The sequence below is a fragment of the Naumovozyma castellii genome, chromosome 6, assembly GCF_000237345.1.
Source record: "Naumovozyma castellii chromosome 6, complete genome".
Taxonomy (NCBI): Eukaryota; Fungi; Ascomycota; class Saccharomycetes; order Saccharomycetales; family Saccharomycetaceae; genus Naumovozyma; species Naumovozyma castellii.
The window spans coordinates 177,614-193,364 of record NC_016496.1 but is presented as its reverse complement, the minus strand read 5'-3'; the positions used below and the strand labels follow the sequence as shown (position 1 = coordinate 193,364).

The window sequence follows — 15,751 nt, the reverse complement described above, 5'->3', positions numbered from 1 at the left end:
GGATTATATCTTTTATTCTTACGTAATCGTTGAATTCCGGGTAGCGCATATCTGGCGTTTCGATATTCTAAACATGGTAATATTTCATCAACGATTTTCTGTAGTGGAAGAGGACGTCAATTCAGGGAACAGGATATACTCTGAGCAACTTCATTTGTATCCAGTCAGAAAGCTACTGAATGTCTCTGTTTTTCTAATTAAATGGCTCTAAACAAGTTGAAATCATTACAAAACCCTGTTTCAGGGACGAATTCTCCATCGTCTCTGTCAATAAAATCCAAAAATTCAACATCAGCTGCATTGGACACTGACGACATTGATGAGGAAGATGAATCAGGACAGAACATTATACTTAACATTATATCACAGCTTAAACCGGGAAGTGACCTTTCTAGAATCACACTACCCACATTTATCCTAGAAAAGAAATCCATGCTGGAAAGAATTACAAATCAACTGCAATTTCCCGACTTGGTCTTAGATGCACATTCTGAAAAGGATGATTTGCAACGTTTTGTGAAAGTAGTCAAATGGTATTTAGCAGGCTGGCATATTGCACCCAAGGCAGTGAAAAAACCTTTAAACCCAGTCTTAGGTGAACATTTTACAGCATATTGGAATCTACCTAACAAGCAACAAGCTTTTTATATCTCCGAACAAACAAGTCATCATCCTCCTGAGTCAGCGTATTTTTTCATGATTCCGGAGTCTCATATTAGAGTCGATGGGGTTTGTATACCAAAATCTAGATTTTTGGGAAATTCAAGCGCTGCAATGATGGCAGGATTGACGGTTTTACAATTCTTAGATCTTAAGGATTCAAAGGGAAATCCTGAAAAATACACTCTATCACAACCAAACATGTACGTGAGGGGAATTCTTTTTGGTAAGATGAGGATTGAATTGGGGGATCATATGATCATAAAGGCTCCAAAATTTCAAGTTGATATAGAATTTAAAACAAAGGGTTTCATATCAGGAACATATGATGCTATAGGAGGGGTTATTAAGGATTATAATGATAAAGAGTACTATGAAATATCGGGGAAATGGAATGATATTGTGTATATTAGAGACTTAACTGTCAAAGGCTCTAAGAAAACGATCCTATTTGACACACATAAACATTTCCCTTCAAGACCAGAAGTTCGTCCCTTAAATGAACAAGGAGAGTATGAATCAAGAAGATTATGGAAGGAAGTCACAGATGCACTTGCTATTCGTGATCATGAAGTTGCAACAGAAAAGAAATTCCAAATTGAAAATTATCAAAGAGAATTAGCGAAAAAGAGAATCGAAGATGGTGTTGAATTTCATCCAAAACTTTTTAGAAGGGCAAACCCTGGAGAGGACTTGGATTATTATATTTATAAGCATATCCCTGGAGGTGATAATTTTGAAGAACAAATTAAGAGTATTCTGGAAATAGCTCCAATCTTACCTGGACAGAATTTTACTGATAAATTCAAAATACCCGCCTACAAGAAACATGAGGTTCAACAACGGATACGTTCCCAATTAAAAACTTCAGAAGAAAGTTGAATTTCCCGTACGTTCAGAGTAGATATTTATATAGTCTATAAAAACTAAAGATATTTACTGGTTAACATTTTATGACGACACTAATTAATAACGTAAAGTGAATTTAAATTTAAGATAAAATATTAAATATATATATATGTTTTCAGTATTTTATACTTATCATTTAAGCCTTAGCCAAAGCCTTCTTAACAGTGTATCTCTTTTGCTTTCTCAAGACCATAACTTGGAATCTTTCGAAATCGGTCAAAGCAACACGTCTCTTTCTTTGAGCAATCTTCTTAGCCCAAGAGGAAGCGTTCCACTTTTCACAGACACCAGCAGCAGCCCACTTCTTGGCAACGATAGAAGTTCTAGCACCTCTTGGTAAAGTGAAAGTCAATGGAGTTAATTCAACTTGACCCAAGTGGATAGCTTGTCTTGGGACACCAGCAACTGGACCATCAATCAAAGCCTATAAAAAAAGAAGAAAAAAAAGTTTGTTAGTATTACATTTGGTTTAAAGAAAGTGGTATAACAAGAGCACAGAACTGTGTTCCTTCCAAATAGATCGAATAATTCATATTTTAGCAAAGTTAACTTTTCCTATTAGCTGTCATCATTAATTTGGAGTTCATAACAAGATGGTTGGTATATGATGTTGTTTCATAGTGAATGAGTGCAGTATGAATTGCTTGTTCATTCTTTTGTATTTTTCATTAACGTTTTGGTGACTTGGATAAATATATGTTTTGGAGTTCTTTTAATCCATACAGTATTGGAAGTTCGTGCCTCTGTTTTCTTTATATTATTATCATTTAACATACCTTCTTTTGGTCGATAATTTCAACGATGGTGGCTAGTTTACCGGCGGATGGACCCTTCTTGATCAAAACAACACGGCCAACTTCAACCAATCTCCAGTTAGAAGCCTTAACAATAGAATCGGTAGACATTTCTTGTATTATTTTGTAGAGGTTGCTTTAACTTTTCCTAAGGCCTAAGCTTACCTGTTAATGAGCCTTTGATCAATCGATTAACATATAGTTTTCTAATATCTAGGGCTCTGGTGGAAGCGCTTAGGGAGCCATTAGGGAAGTGGGAGTAGGAAGGAGACGGTGGTGGAGGGAACGTAGACAGAGACCCACCAAGCTTTCCTACCTAAGCTGGGCCCAACCTGGAGGGAAAGCTGAAAGGAGGCAAAGGGAAGAGACGGACCAAACTAAAAAAATGGTAATTTAGACAACGCGAAGAAATGAACAATCAAAGACTAAAATAGAAGGATGGATGGGTGTTGGTAAATGTACGGATGCAACACCGTCAATTATTTTGGTCCGGTAATAGGAGAACTATTTCCGGAAAAATATGACAATGTACGGATAGTAAAGGTTATATATTACTGCACCATGCTCAATTAGGAGGAGCCACACACGTATCAATAAGAATCTCCAACCAAAGTTAAACTGTACATGACTGCAACGATAAGCATTTCGTTTAACTGAATTCTGTTACTACAAGAAGGAAATTCTCCAGCGTCTCCCTGATATCACTAATCTGTATAATTCTGAAGAAGATACAAATACTGAAGTTAGCACAGGTTAGCACTCTTTAAGTTACTTCGACTGAAACTTGTTATTTAAATATAAATAGCTCTTGATTAATTGCTGGTGTTCACATGAGGACACTATGAGACTTTCTTCTTTTGTCCATCGGAAATAACATTCACTCCACGCACTTGAGGATACTGTGTTCATGTCCAGGTTTGCTAGTCGGAGTTGGATTATTCCTTAGCGAATAAGAATTACCAGTTTCTTCTCCACAAATTATTATGCCGGCTCACCTTACCTTACAACTTTGGATAGGGGAAAATTTCGGAGGAATTGAAACCTCGAAGAAACTAACCCATCTCGCTCAAAATTTTTTGCCCAGAGCACCAGGCTGAATCACTATAGGAATAACCCACCCTCAGGAACTTATATTTGCAAATATTTATACCCCACAAGACCAAATCGCTGACTATCTTCACACTAAATATAATATCAATTCAAATGAAATGGAGAAAAAAGGAAACATCACAACAACCAGAACAAATGAACCGACAAGGAAGAGGAATCAAATGCCAATCGACAAAAATTCCCTTGAATATATAACAAGGTCTGGGCTTGCAGGTGGAATATCTGGATCCTGTGCGAAAACTTTAATTGCTCCTTTGGATAGAATAAAGATTTTATTTCAGACGTCAAATCCACATTACACTAAATATGCAGGATCATTAGTCGGTTTAAAGGAAGCCGCTAAACATATTTGGTTGAATGATGGAATCCGTGGATTCTTTCAAGGCCATTCTGTTACATTAATGAGAATATTCCCCTATGCAGCTGTAAAATTTGTTGCATACGAACAAATTAGAAACACATTAATCCCTTCAAAGGAATATGAATCTCATTGGCGAAGATTGATGAGTGGTTCCCTGGCAGGTTTATGTAGTGTGTTTACCACTTATCCATTGGATTTAATCCGTGTAAGATTGGCATACGTAACAGAACATAAAAGAATTAGCTTACTAGGCCTAGTAAAAACTATCTACAAGGAGCCAGCTTCTACAACTTTAGAAGCGAAGGGATACATACCGAATTGGTTTGCTCATTGGTGTAATTTTTATCGAGGTTACACCCCCACCGTTCTAGGAATGATTCCATATGCAGGTGTATCATTTTTCGCTCATGATCTTTTGCATGATGTATTGAAGCATCCCATACTTGCTCCATATTCTGTTTTAGCACTTTCCGAATCAGAGCAAGAAGAAAGACACTTTAAACATCAAAGACTCCCATTAAGAACTTGGGCAGAATTACTTTCAGGTGGACTTGCAGGAATGGCGTCACAAACTGCTGCCTACCCATTCGAAATAATTAGAAGGCGGTTACAAGTCAGTACGTTATCCGTGTCACAAATGTATGATCATAGATTTCAATCTATTTCCGAGATTGCAAAAATCATTTATAAGGAAAGGGGATGGAGAGGTTTTTTTGTTGGGTTGAGTATTGGGTACATTAAAGTAACTCCAATGGTTGCATGTAGCTTTTTTGTTTACGAAAGGATGAAGTGGCACTTGGGTATTTGAAATACTTGATGAAACAATGTAAATAAAGTGGAGGAGGGGGGGATGTAATTGTAAGCTACTATATAATGAATATATTCTTAAATATTAATATTTTTCTGCATTATAAAAATCGTCTGACAAGAAGACCAGACAGGTTAGATGAGAAAATAAGTGAATGTAAATGATGAATATTAAAAGTAATGTTCTACTTAAAGTAATCTATAAAATACAAATTCATGTACCAGAAAGGATTATATGCATAGCTTAGGAAGTATAAAATGCCTTTTCCCCGTTCTTTAATGCTAAGACGTTTCTCACATCGGTAGTAAATCTCAATGCTTCTAATAAGGGTAATAAGTTCAAGAGTGCGTTATCTGTGGGATCACTAATCCATCCTTCTACTTGGATTGCATTTTCGACGTTCATGGCATAACTAATGGGGCTATTATCTATAATTATGATTTCACCTAATGATGGTGGCAATGCAGAAATATTTTTCATCCCGCTAGCTTCACTGATCACACTTAAATCTTTAATGTAACCTACTCCATCTCTTAGAATACAATCTGTTCTATAAAGTCTTTGTGAAAATTTGTCTGGGAGAGAATCTTCCAACCAATCTATAACTGGATCCGCATATTCCTTCATGGATGCTGTAAATATAATTAAATCGTACCATTTAGAAACTTTTGAAAGGAAAAAATCACAATAAGGTCTCTTGTGCACGTAATAAAGAGTGGATACACCACTAACAGAAAATTTTACCTCCACAATATGTCCCTGAGAAGAGTTGCTATGAGTGGTCCCCCTAGACATGGAATGAATCAAAGTTTCGTCTAAATCCAGGACTAATTTTTTCCTTCTATTAGTCTGCACAATAGATCTTGGGATAAGTTTTTTAGGGAATAAAAATTTACCCATTCTTTTACTGCTGAATGATGTATTATTACTAGAAATACTTTTCACGGTCTTTGATGATGATAATTGTTTTGCTGATGTTGCCTTCAATAATGAACCTTTAATTGTATCTCGTTGCAAATAAATTTCATCGCCTCCAGCCAAATCATCTTCAGTGGTTTCATCAATGACTGTCAATTCTGGTGATGTTGTGGGAACCCTTTCTGCATTCTTCTGTGAATTTTCGTCTAATTTATTTTTGAGTAGAGTTCTATGCTTCATTCCTCTTTCCAGCAAATATAAGGGGAATGTCACTATAAACCACAGAAATAAAAGTGGTTTAACAATAAGGAATTTCGGGAAGAATAATACAAAGGTCCAAAATAGTACGGAAAATCGTAATGCCCTATCGCTGCCATATACGGCAATGCTTTTTTCAATTGTATTAGAACTAGATGAATCTGCCATGGGCGTTGAATAGTCCTCATCGTTGTTTGTAGTTGCTTTTGAGTGGGATTTTATCTTTTCATTGTTATTAGTTGGTTCTTGTTCAACTGGTACTATTGTGGGCTCTTTTTTCTTAAGGTAATGTATTGGTGATGCCAAGTGACTAGATATGTATGAGAGAGCATTCATTCATACAAAAATATTAGTTGTAAGTTTGATAACAGGTGATGAATAAAATACAGCCAGTTGTAACTGTTTGGAGCTTCCTTCTAGAGTCAAAAATTTGAAACAGGGACACTTTTGGATGTATACGTGTTGTTAAAAATTGACGTCTAATGAGGGGTAACTAATCGTGAAGAGGATTAATCAATGTTCAAATGCTGAGGATAAAAAGGTCATGGCTACTACTTTAAACGAAGTTACATAAATTTGGCTAATAAATGAATGAATGGGCCGAAAAATAAAAAAAAAGTGTCCGAGAAAATATGTAAGCTTTGGATATGCAAGTGAATTAATAAAAAAAATTCTCAATTTCTCAATGGTAATGAAGGAGAAATGGTTGCTTGAAATGAATTTCACGTAATATGTATACATATTTTCAATCTGCATTGGATATAAAATGATGATGAGGGTTTAACGTACGCAACATTTTTATTATTTAAAAAAGCATTAAATTAACTTTATTTATCTATATATAGGAATTTGTTGTCCTTGGTTCATCCATATAGTATTGGACAAGACTATTTGTTCAAGTGTGGGGGGTTGCGTAAAAGCACGTTTTTGTTTATTTGAGAAGTTTCAATTTGACAAGTCACCGAGAGCGATCGAACGATTTTCAGGGTACAGAGTGTACATTATGGGTTGTAGCTTCTCCTACAGTTTAAAAGTGCATATGCTAAGAGATAATGAACCTTTTCATTGATCTCCTCAAAGCAGCAGCTCGATACCCGATCTTTCGAATATCGACTCGTTCCCAATGAGCAAGAGCTCTATTGGTTTTGAGATTTCAAATGAGACTTATAATGTCTTGTTATGTTACTTTTCACACTAGAAGAGGTATCACAATTTGGCCAAGTGCATTTATAAGGTTTTTCTCCCGTATGAATGAGGAGATGAGATCTTAAAGAAGTGGATCTTGTAACAATCTTGTCACAAATGGGGCATTTATGAATTCTAGCAGGTTTTTTTTCCCTTGATGGTCTAGAAGTTGATTTTGGTGTTGTGGGTTCATCATTTTGCACTTCAGGGAGGGCAGTAGAGTCAGGACTAGGGTCAGGCTTCGACTGAGGTTGAGGTTGAGGATGATCTCTTCTATTAACTCTTCTTCTCTTGATATGTTGAAGATATCTTTCATAATAGTCGTTATAGTAATTTTTCGGTTTTGGCTTATTTTGAGGTGGGAGTGGCAATTCCATCAAAGAAGGAGAATTTATTGGAGCTTTTGGTATATCATTTGTTATGATAGTTGGTTGTTGATTAGGGAATTGAGATGGTAGTTGTGGTAATGGTGGTGGTATTTTAATTTCATTATTTGAATGAATAAATTGTGGTATCGGGTAGTAATTTGCTGTTGCGATACTATGCTTTGATGGCATGTATGGTACGTTCGGTACGAATATACATGGTACAAGGGGGAGACTTGTTGTCTGTAAGATATTTTGGTTCTGATTTGATGGGGGAGGAAATTGATTTGTTGAATAATTCATTTGATTAGTGTTTCGAAAATTGATCTTTGAGCGGGCTATTTGTTGCATTGGTACTGATTGATTAGGATACTGAGCTGGGTTGACGTGGATATAATTCGTTATTGCCTGTCTTTCCATCTTTTGAAGGGAAACATTAGTGTTTGTTTCTCTTTCTGGAAGAATATTTGAGAACCCCTCGTTGAAAGAGGGAAGAGTTCGTTTTCGAGTATGTCTTATCCTATCATTACTTTGGTTTGTTAAAGCGACAGTATCATTTGAAGCAGAAGTTTTCAACGAGAGTACCATGCTAGTATTTGGATCAGAAGAGTTTCCTTTGGCGGTAGAATCCGGTTTCTCCTGCGATAGCATTGCGAGTTATACTGGAGATGAAGGACAGCGAGACAGAGGTCAAGATAGAGAGACAATAAATCCTACACGGGAGGATATACATACATATATATATATATGCCGGAGATTGGAGAAGGTGGATCAGACGGACAGCTAGCGAGTAGAATAACTAAAGAAGGCTACAGGGAGCATGCACCTGTCAAGAGGTCAGATACCACGAAGCAAGCCAAGTACGTCTGATGTGTGCCGCACTAGAGAAGTAGTATGGACAGACAGCCAAGTAGGGTAGGGGCAGTCGACCCCAATGACAACTCTGTCGTTCGTATGCGAAGGAAGAGAACAAAGCGGCCTGTCCATGACACAAAGGAACGTGGGCCGGGCGTGGAAATCGCCGGCAAGCGTTCCAAGGTGATCCCCCTCCGGCACCATCACTGCTCCACTGGAGTCCAGAGAGAACCGGTTGCCCAGTTAAGGGGCTCCGTCCGGCGACGTCACAGGGACGGCCGCCTATTTTTAGGCAGACCACGGTGTTTACCGTGGTCCCAGCGTTACCGTCCAAGACCTATCACATAGCGCATAGTGCCGATCATGATCAACACAAGAATGCGAAACGTACCGTCCCGCCCGTTGATGAACAAATTCTTGCTCGGGGGAGTATATGCACGTAAACCCGGTGCGATGTTCAGAAGAATGTGTTCACCATCGAAGATTCTCTGTTAGACAGATACGGCTTCTTCTCATTCGTTAATACTTCATTTCAAAACCTATAAAGTATCTGAGACTAATTTAATTTAATGTATAATACAAATTTTTTTTCCAACTTTTTAAATAAACGTTACAAACTTCATTCCATGCAAATATAACCCATCCTTCCCATCTCTGTGGTAGAACATAATAATTTTTTTTTTTTTTTTCAGTTAACGTTAGCGCGTATAATGTTTTCACTTTCAATTCTAAATAAAAAACTCTTCAAACCAACACAGCACAACACAACAATAAATAAGAACCATGCACCCATCACTGTCTCATTTTATCACTTTGGCACCCTCGGTGGTCTGACCCTTCAAATGAGACTTGAAATGTCTCGTTATATTGCTTTTCACACTGGAACTAGCTTTACAATTGGGCCAACTGCATTTGAATGGTCTCGATCCGGTATGAATCAACATATGAGTCCGCAACGAAGTGGATCTAGTCAATGATTTCCCACAAACAACACAAATGTGTAATTTATGACCGCGTCTTTTCTTCACGTTACCCTTGCCGTTGGAACTTTTCTTTGATATCAAACAATTATTACTGGATTGCCTACTACCAGCATTAGATGACGATGCGGAAGATGATGTGGAGGATGATGCGGAGGATGAGGATGCCTGGGCACGATTACCGTCCCGCTGATACTTTACCGCTTGATTATTGATGTATCTCAACCGTTCATCCATATTCGCATTGACGGGCGATACTTGGGTCACCGCCATCGGCTGACCACTCATGAAATTAATCTTTTCTCGATACACTGCCGTATTGTTGTTGTTCTTGCCGTATATTACGGGGAACGAAGGTGCGTTAGAGATGAGATTGCCTTGGTAGACGGTGGCGTTATAAGGGATGCTACAAGGTGGTAGTGGTTGTGGTGGTATATTGGAATTGAATGCCTGATTGAATTGATGTGGTACGGGGACAAAGGTGACGAAAAGTCTAGGTGCTGTGAATGGTGCTGCCGTGTCCAGAGTGGGACTGGTTGTTTGAGGGAAGGCCGGGATGTTTCTTGGTACGTGGCTTGGTGATGATGCTTCAAGGAATGAGAAACTTTCTTTGAATGATGGTAGGGGTGCTGATTCAAATTTTTTGGTTCTTTTGTTGGATGTTTCGACGGTGGTGAGGGACATTGCTGAGACGTGACTGGGGAGAACTTGAACTTGTTCTGTGATTTGCTTCTGCATGAATTGGAATGAATTAAGAGTGGATTGTCTGGTCTTATCGTTAATCATGATTGATTGATTGATTGATTGATTGATTGTTTGTTTGGCAATTGTGAGGGAAGAGGTTCTTTTGAAGAAGATATGTTGTAATCCCATTCAGATTATATAAAGGGAGGTGGGAGGGAGGGAGAGATAAAGGAAAGAAAGTTTTTGCAATTGAGTAGTTTCTCCAACAAGATTGGTTAAGGGAAATGTTCTTTGTATTCAATAATCAAACAGCTATTCAGGAGTAACAAAGGTGAGTTCTTTACGTATTAAGGAACATATACATTCTCACCTGTTCCAGCACTTCGTTACAAAGCAAAACAAAACAAAACAAGTCTTAGGAGTGGTCAAGAGGAGGATTAGATTAGCTAGGCAAACGATCAGACAAGCAGGGGAAGCAGAAGCAGAGGAAGAAGAAAAAACAACAAATAATACTGTTTTTTTGGAAGGAAAATCCATGGATATTTTAAGATATTTTTGAAATTGTGTGCTTTTGTTCTACGGTCACATACTCAACAAGACATTGTAGAATGAACATATGATGATGATGATGGTGAAGCTCCATGGAATTATCTGTGGATGAGTCCGGTACAGACAGGTACTTCAACGTTGCATATTGGGACCATGTCAGGACTCACGTTCTACGTGTAAGATAAGGGAAGATTAAAAGGTAACTCCTGAAGAATGCATAAGCGTACACGCATTGATGTCAGGAACCAATCAACGGGACGCAATTTTTTTTCTTTCCTAAAGAGGTTAAATCGCATGCCTGTAGACTACGATTGTTCGACCACATTTAGATCTTCGAAATGACGCGTCAATATAAACATACATATCGCAAACCTTTTCAATTCCATTACAATGGGTTTTCCAATTTCGAATGTGTTACGTAGGATGGTTTATGCGTATTTCACACACAGATCCCACATTAGACTTTAAAGTTTCAACCATTATCAGTCTCGTTATGATTGATTTCATTTTTCCTCCCACGCGCACAGGAAATTGGTGTACGTACGTGCGAGCATTTTCGAGGTCGCCATTCATTGGCCGCCACGGGTTCTCCGAGATGGATAGGAGAAAGCTCTAGGCAAAGGAAGGAACCCTTTTTCTTATTTCCTTTTTGCCATGCAAGAAAACGTGGTGGGTGGTGGTGTTGTTCGTATCAGTTTTCACGGACGCACGCACACGCCTAGAGTATATAACCTGTTGATGATTACTTATTTTCCATCAGGGAACGCACTCAGCGTTTGCCACCACTCGGCGAGAACAGGATGGGTAGCGCATTGTTCGCTCACGGGTTGATAAGGATAGGAACTGGCAAAAGGGGAAGGTCAGGTGAGGGGCCCAGGGAGGGGACCCTTGTATTGTATATAGTAGAGTAGCTAGAGTGGGGACGGTGGATGTACGTATATACGGCGGGGATGCGCGGTGCTATTTATAGCCTGAATAGGGGGTTGGGGATTGACGTGGCGGTTGTGGAAAGGGCGTACAAGACGATATTAGGTTTGCGATGGACTGGGATCTGAAGGGTTTCGGCCCATTCTCGGGGGCTGCCGGGTAACGGCGCTTTGCGAGGAGCGCGCCGATATGAGCGCAGAAGGCATCCAGGCAAGGAGGGAAGGCAACGCTGAATTCGCTGTCTCTGCCTGCTCTGCCGTTACTGATGTGGCAATATTCCCTGCTTCTTCGTAGAAAGCAACAACAACAACTGCAACTGCTACTGCAACAGAAACAGAAACAGAAACAGAAACAGAAACAACAACAGCACACACCTTCAAGACCTCTAGAACTAGGCCTACGTACCTCGCTTGACAACTACTCACTCACTCTTGACTCACCTCACTTATCACCCAGAAACTTCTCTCTCGCAACTCTCCATACAGTACCATACGATACGCTATATATGCGAACCATCGGGAAGGAAACGCAATACTAGCAGTCTAAGAAATATGAGCAACTGGACCGCGTATCAGGACCAGAAAGTTAAGCAAGAACAAGAACAAGAACAAGAACAGGAAAAGCAAAACCAAAGGCAAAGCCAAATGACCGCTGCTCAGAAGGATACCTCAACGTCAACATCAACAAACACGAACGGTGTTTCATCACTACTAAATCCTCCTCAATTACAATCTGAAAAACTTTCGTTACCAATAAATACCACCGACCAAATGCATTCGCATTCACATTCGCATTCAAAGAATGATTCTTTGGGAACTATACCATTACCTCAAACGTCAAAGTATAACCCAATTTATCACCAACCATCATCATACATGATGAATGAATCAGATATGAGAAGAAATTACTATCCTACACCACAACAACAGCAACCACCACCACAGCAGCAGCAGCAGGTAACGGGATCACAGGCGCAAACTAATACATCTCCCTTCTTATATCATTGGAATACGGGAAGATCTGATGAAAACCAACAACAACAACAACAAATGTTACAATCGTTACCCACAACTTCAAATCCATACGGTGTCCAATATAACGTTTTAGCACCGGACACTCTGCAAATGTATTCTATGGGCCAAGTACCAAGTAATATGGGCGCTTATATACCTTATCAAACTGCTCAACAATATCAAAGTGTACCATGGGTAATACAATACGATCCTTATTCCACCGGCCCACCACCACCACCACCTCCAAATGCTTCAATAACAAACTCTCCACCATATCAACAATCGTATCCATCACAGCAACCTCAACAATCTCAACCTCAACAGTATCAACGGCCTGTATCTGTATCACCTAATATTTTACCACAACCAGTATATTCACAGACAATAAAATCATCTTTAAAGAATTCCTTCAATGGAGATACTAATAATGCAACAACAACAACATCTATATCACAACCCTTTAAAAGATCTGATGCAATGGCATCAATAGGAACTAACATTCAACAGAATAATAATAACATTAATAATAGCAGAGATAAAAATCTACCACCAATTTCAAGTATAACAACAACGGTCCCCACAACTGCATCGACAACAACTGCAACGACGCCACCAAGTGTTATACGAGAACCACATTCCAACCAAAGATTCGTCACTCCTTCACCTCCAAGAGGTACATTTGATTCAGAAAATGCCGTATATATTTGTCATATTTGTTCCAAGAATTTCAAGAGAAGATCATGGTTAAAGAGACATTTATTATCACATTCATCAGAGAGACACTATTTTTGCCCCTGGTGTCTAAGTAGACATAAGAGAAGAGATAATTTATTACAACATATGAAATTGAAACATTCCAAAAATTTAATTAATGAATTGAAATTTAGAAACGTCATCTTTGATTGGCATAATTATCATTATCAACAACAAGTTCAACGACACCAACAATATCAACAACAAGGTGGTATGCCGCCACAGATTCATGGTGCCAATGAACCATTCAACATTAATTCAGAATTCACCATTAGAACCCTGGTCACCAATGGAGTCGTCAATAAGGAAGATGTCAAGAGAGTCTTGAATCAATTAGTGGACGAAAATGAAAATGAACCCTAGTCTATTGTATTGCGTTGCGTACGCAGCTAATACTTGTAACAATTAGTTTAACTTATATAAATTAAATTATTCATCAAGTAGCAATCCACCCACCAGCTATTGATATTTTTATTCTATATCTATTTTTTTTTTTGGTAAACCTACTACTACAGTAAAAAGCTATGCTAAGCTAAAAAAAAAAATAATATAACGAGAGCAACAAAAATTAGTATCTAGTCTCATACCATCTCTCTCACGACAGCTTCATGTGGGAAATCTGCATCAGCTGGGTTTTTAATAATATTAGTGTTTTGAAATTCTTGATGATTGGCAAATGCAACCGCATAACTCATGGATGAAATAGTCAACCCAATGGCAACAACAATCAAACTAGTAGCCATCAAAATAATGGAACAATATTGAATAATAGCCATCCCCAAATAAAACAAACATCTATACCCATTCGTTTCAAATCTTTTAATAAATTCAATAAAGTTTTCACTTAGAGGACAGATCTTTAAAAGGAACGGAATCTCAATGAATAAGATAACTAAACCTTGAATTATACTGATTATACCAAAGGCAATAACTGCATTGACATGGAATAGATTTGCCACACCGAGCGCAATACACAGAATAATGTTAATGTATCCGAACCATCTCCCGTACACGCTAAAATTGAAACTCTTGAGATCCTTTGCCATTCCGGCAAAATTAATAAATTGTTTGATATCCAATGCCATTGCTTGTCCTTTTGCTTTATCTTGACTTAGTTTTCGTTTTGCTTGCAGTTCTCAACCACCAGCTGTATCCCTCCCTCTTCACTTAAACGTTAAACGTAAACTTCAAAGCCGCGCTTTTCACGGGTCACCCGGAAAACTGTTACGGGTCACAAATCAACAAAACAAAACAAACAATATAACAATACGTATAAAAGGGAAGGGAAGAGAAGACAAGAGCGATTCACATTCAATTGACTCTCTATCATAAGCCAATAGCACCAATAAAAATGTTATCTCGTTCCACCACTAGACTCTTTAAAGCTCCTCAATTGGCAGCCTCCACTAGAACTTTTTTCCAAAACTCTCTGCTTGATAAGTCAGTTTCAAGATCAGAGTTAAGATCTCAATTGAAAAAGGAAAATGGCGTCAAGAGACCTATGTCTGCCTATTTATTCTATTACCAGGCAAATAGAGAAAAATTAGCAGAGGCTAATCCAAATATCCATATGAAGGATATCGCAAAATTGGCATCTGAAAAATGGAACACTTTATCCAATCAAGAAAAATTACCCTTTGAAAGGAAATCATCAGAGCAAATGGAACAATACCATAAACAAATGAACGCAATTGAAGCAAAATTGCCTCCTAAGAAACCCTTACCTGCCTTCTTGGCATTTTCAAAGGAAGTCCGTCCAACTATTGTAGAACAAGATCCATCTTTAACTTTTGCTGAAATTAGCTCAATCATTGGTGAAAAATGGAGAGATTTAGATCCAGCTGTCAAAGACGAATATATCGAAGATTATAAATTGAGATTGCAAGACTGGCAAAAGCAAACTTCTCATTAGAGAAGTATCGCTTTTTTTTTATATACGTATAACAATAGCCCATCTATATATTTAGTATTCATTTATCATTTTATATCTATTCATTAACAAATATTCCAATTAGACAGGTTTCTAAAAGTTTCTCTGCATTCACCCAACTATGATATTGATTGAACAGGACAGTACTATCCTTCCCAGCACAATTTTGGAATATTATATCTGGTCCACCGGGATGATATTCCAAATAATCACTCACACAATAAACTTTACCCTTATAAATAGTCCAACAATCGGTCCTACTGGTATGTCTCTGTAAAATAGAATTATTTATTTTCAAAAATGGATATATTTGATACGTGGGGACCCTCATTCGTATTAATTTGTCTAAACCATAGGCATTCTCTTGATTTAATCGTAAAAACTCTTCATCACATATCAAATCATCTAACCCACTTATCAATTTACCCTTACTACCAGATTCGATGGTTAATCGATGCCAATCTAAGGCTGAATGTCCCGGTTTTAACCTTACCTTTTGTCTGTGTAAGCCACCAGTACTATTATTACCCCCAACTCTTGTCCGAACAGTTTGTTGAGGTACACTAAATCTTAATGATGGTACTTTAAATGATGGTGTTCGTTTATCTGCATCCCTTTTATCATCCATCTTAGGTCAGGTTCCACTAGTATCTGTTATGACAGATGATTCAATGGTGTTCCTTTAACTTTAT

The 15,751-nt window shown here is 38.1% G+C and overlaps 9 protein-coding genes across 9 annotated transcripts; 4 read left to right on the top strand and 5 right to left on the bottom strand.

Annotated features, from left to right (window-relative positions):
- Nucleotides 1-201: 201 nt before the first annotated feature.
- NCAS0F00960 (OSBP family protein) lies at nucleotides 202-1,542 on the top strand (the record flags this gene model as incomplete). Its single annotated transcript, XM_003676887.1, has 1 exon — nucleotides 202-1,542. One exon carries the CDS (start codon nucleotides 202-204, stop codon nucleotides 1,540-1,542), a length of 1,341 nt encoding a protein of 446 aa, XP_003676935.1.
- A 163-nt stretch (nucleotides 1,543-1,705) lies between these two features.
- Nucleotides 1,706-2,474, bottom strand: NCAS0F00950 (60S ribosomal protein eL14; the record flags this gene model as incomplete). The annotated part of the gene is made up of 2 exons (XM_003676886.1): nucleotides 1,706-1,993; nucleotides 2,346-2,474. 2 exons carry the CDS (start codon nucleotides 2,472-2,474, stop codon nucleotides 1,706-1,708), a joined length of 417 nt encoding a protein of 138 aa, XP_003676934.1.
- Nucleotides 2,475-3,571: 1,097 nt separating this feature from the next.
- On the top strand, nucleotides 3,572-4,642 carry LEU5 (coenzyme A transporter; the record flags this gene model as incomplete). The annotated part of the gene is made up of 1 exon (XM_003676885.1): nucleotides 3,572-4,642. One exon carries the CDS (start codon nucleotides 3,572-3,574, stop codon nucleotides 4,640-4,642), a length of 1,071 nt encoding a protein of 356 aa, XP_003676933.1.
- Nucleotides 4,643-6,954: 2,312 nt separating this feature from the next.
- On the bottom strand, nucleotides 6,955-8,019 carry NCAS0F00920 (C2H2-type zinc finger protein; the record flags this gene model as incomplete). Its single annotated transcript, XM_003676884.1, has 1 exon — nucleotides 6,955-8,019. The coding sequence occupies one exon, from the start codon at nucleotides 8,017-8,019 to the stop codon at nucleotides 6,955-6,957; it is 1,065 nt and encodes a 354-aa protein (XP_003676932.1).
- Nucleotides 8,020-9,023: 1,004 nt separating this feature from the next.
- On the bottom strand, nucleotides 9,024-10,076 carry NCAS0F00910 (C2H2-type zinc finger protein; the record flags this gene model as incomplete). The annotated part of the gene is made up of 1 exon (XM_003676883.1): nucleotides 9,024-10,076. One exon carries the CDS (start codon nucleotides 10,074-10,076, stop codon nucleotides 9,024-9,026), a length of 1,053 nt encoding a protein of 350 aa, XP_003676931.1.
- A 1,838-nt stretch (nucleotides 10,077-11,914) lies between these two features.
- On the top strand, nucleotides 11,915-13,492 carry MOT3 (Mot3p; the record flags this gene model as incomplete). Its single annotated transcript, XM_003676882.1, has 1 exon — nucleotides 11,915-13,492. The coding sequence occupies one exon, from the start codon at nucleotides 11,915-11,917 to the stop codon at nucleotides 13,490-13,492; it is 1,578 nt and encodes a 525-aa protein (XP_003676930.1).
- Nucleotides 13,493-13,710: 218 nt separating this feature from the next.
- TVP18 (Tvp18p) lies at nucleotides 13,711-14,214 on the bottom strand (the record flags this gene model as incomplete). The annotated part of the gene is made up of 1 exon (XM_003676881.1): nucleotides 13,711-14,214. The coding sequence occupies one exon, from the start codon at nucleotides 14,212-14,214 to the stop codon at nucleotides 13,711-13,713; it is 504 nt and encodes a 167-aa protein (XP_003676929.1).
- A 266-nt stretch (nucleotides 14,215-14,480) lies between these two features.
- On the top strand, nucleotides 14,481-15,041 carry ABF2 (DNA-binding protein ABF2; the record flags this gene model as incomplete). Its single annotated transcript, XM_003676880.1, has 1 exon — nucleotides 14,481-15,041. One exon carries the CDS (start codon nucleotides 14,481-14,483, stop codon nucleotides 15,039-15,041), a length of 561 nt encoding a protein of 186 aa, XP_003676928.1.
- A 76-nt stretch (nucleotides 15,042-15,117) lies between these two features.
- Nucleotides 15,118-15,687, bottom strand: IRC21 (Irc21p; the record flags this gene model as incomplete). The annotated part of the gene is made up of 1 exon (XM_003676879.1): nucleotides 15,118-15,687. One exon carries the CDS (start codon nucleotides 15,685-15,687, stop codon nucleotides 15,118-15,120), a length of 570 nt encoding a protein of 189 aa, XP_003676927.1.
- Between the last annotated feature and the right edge of the window lie 64 nt (nucleotides 15,688-15,751).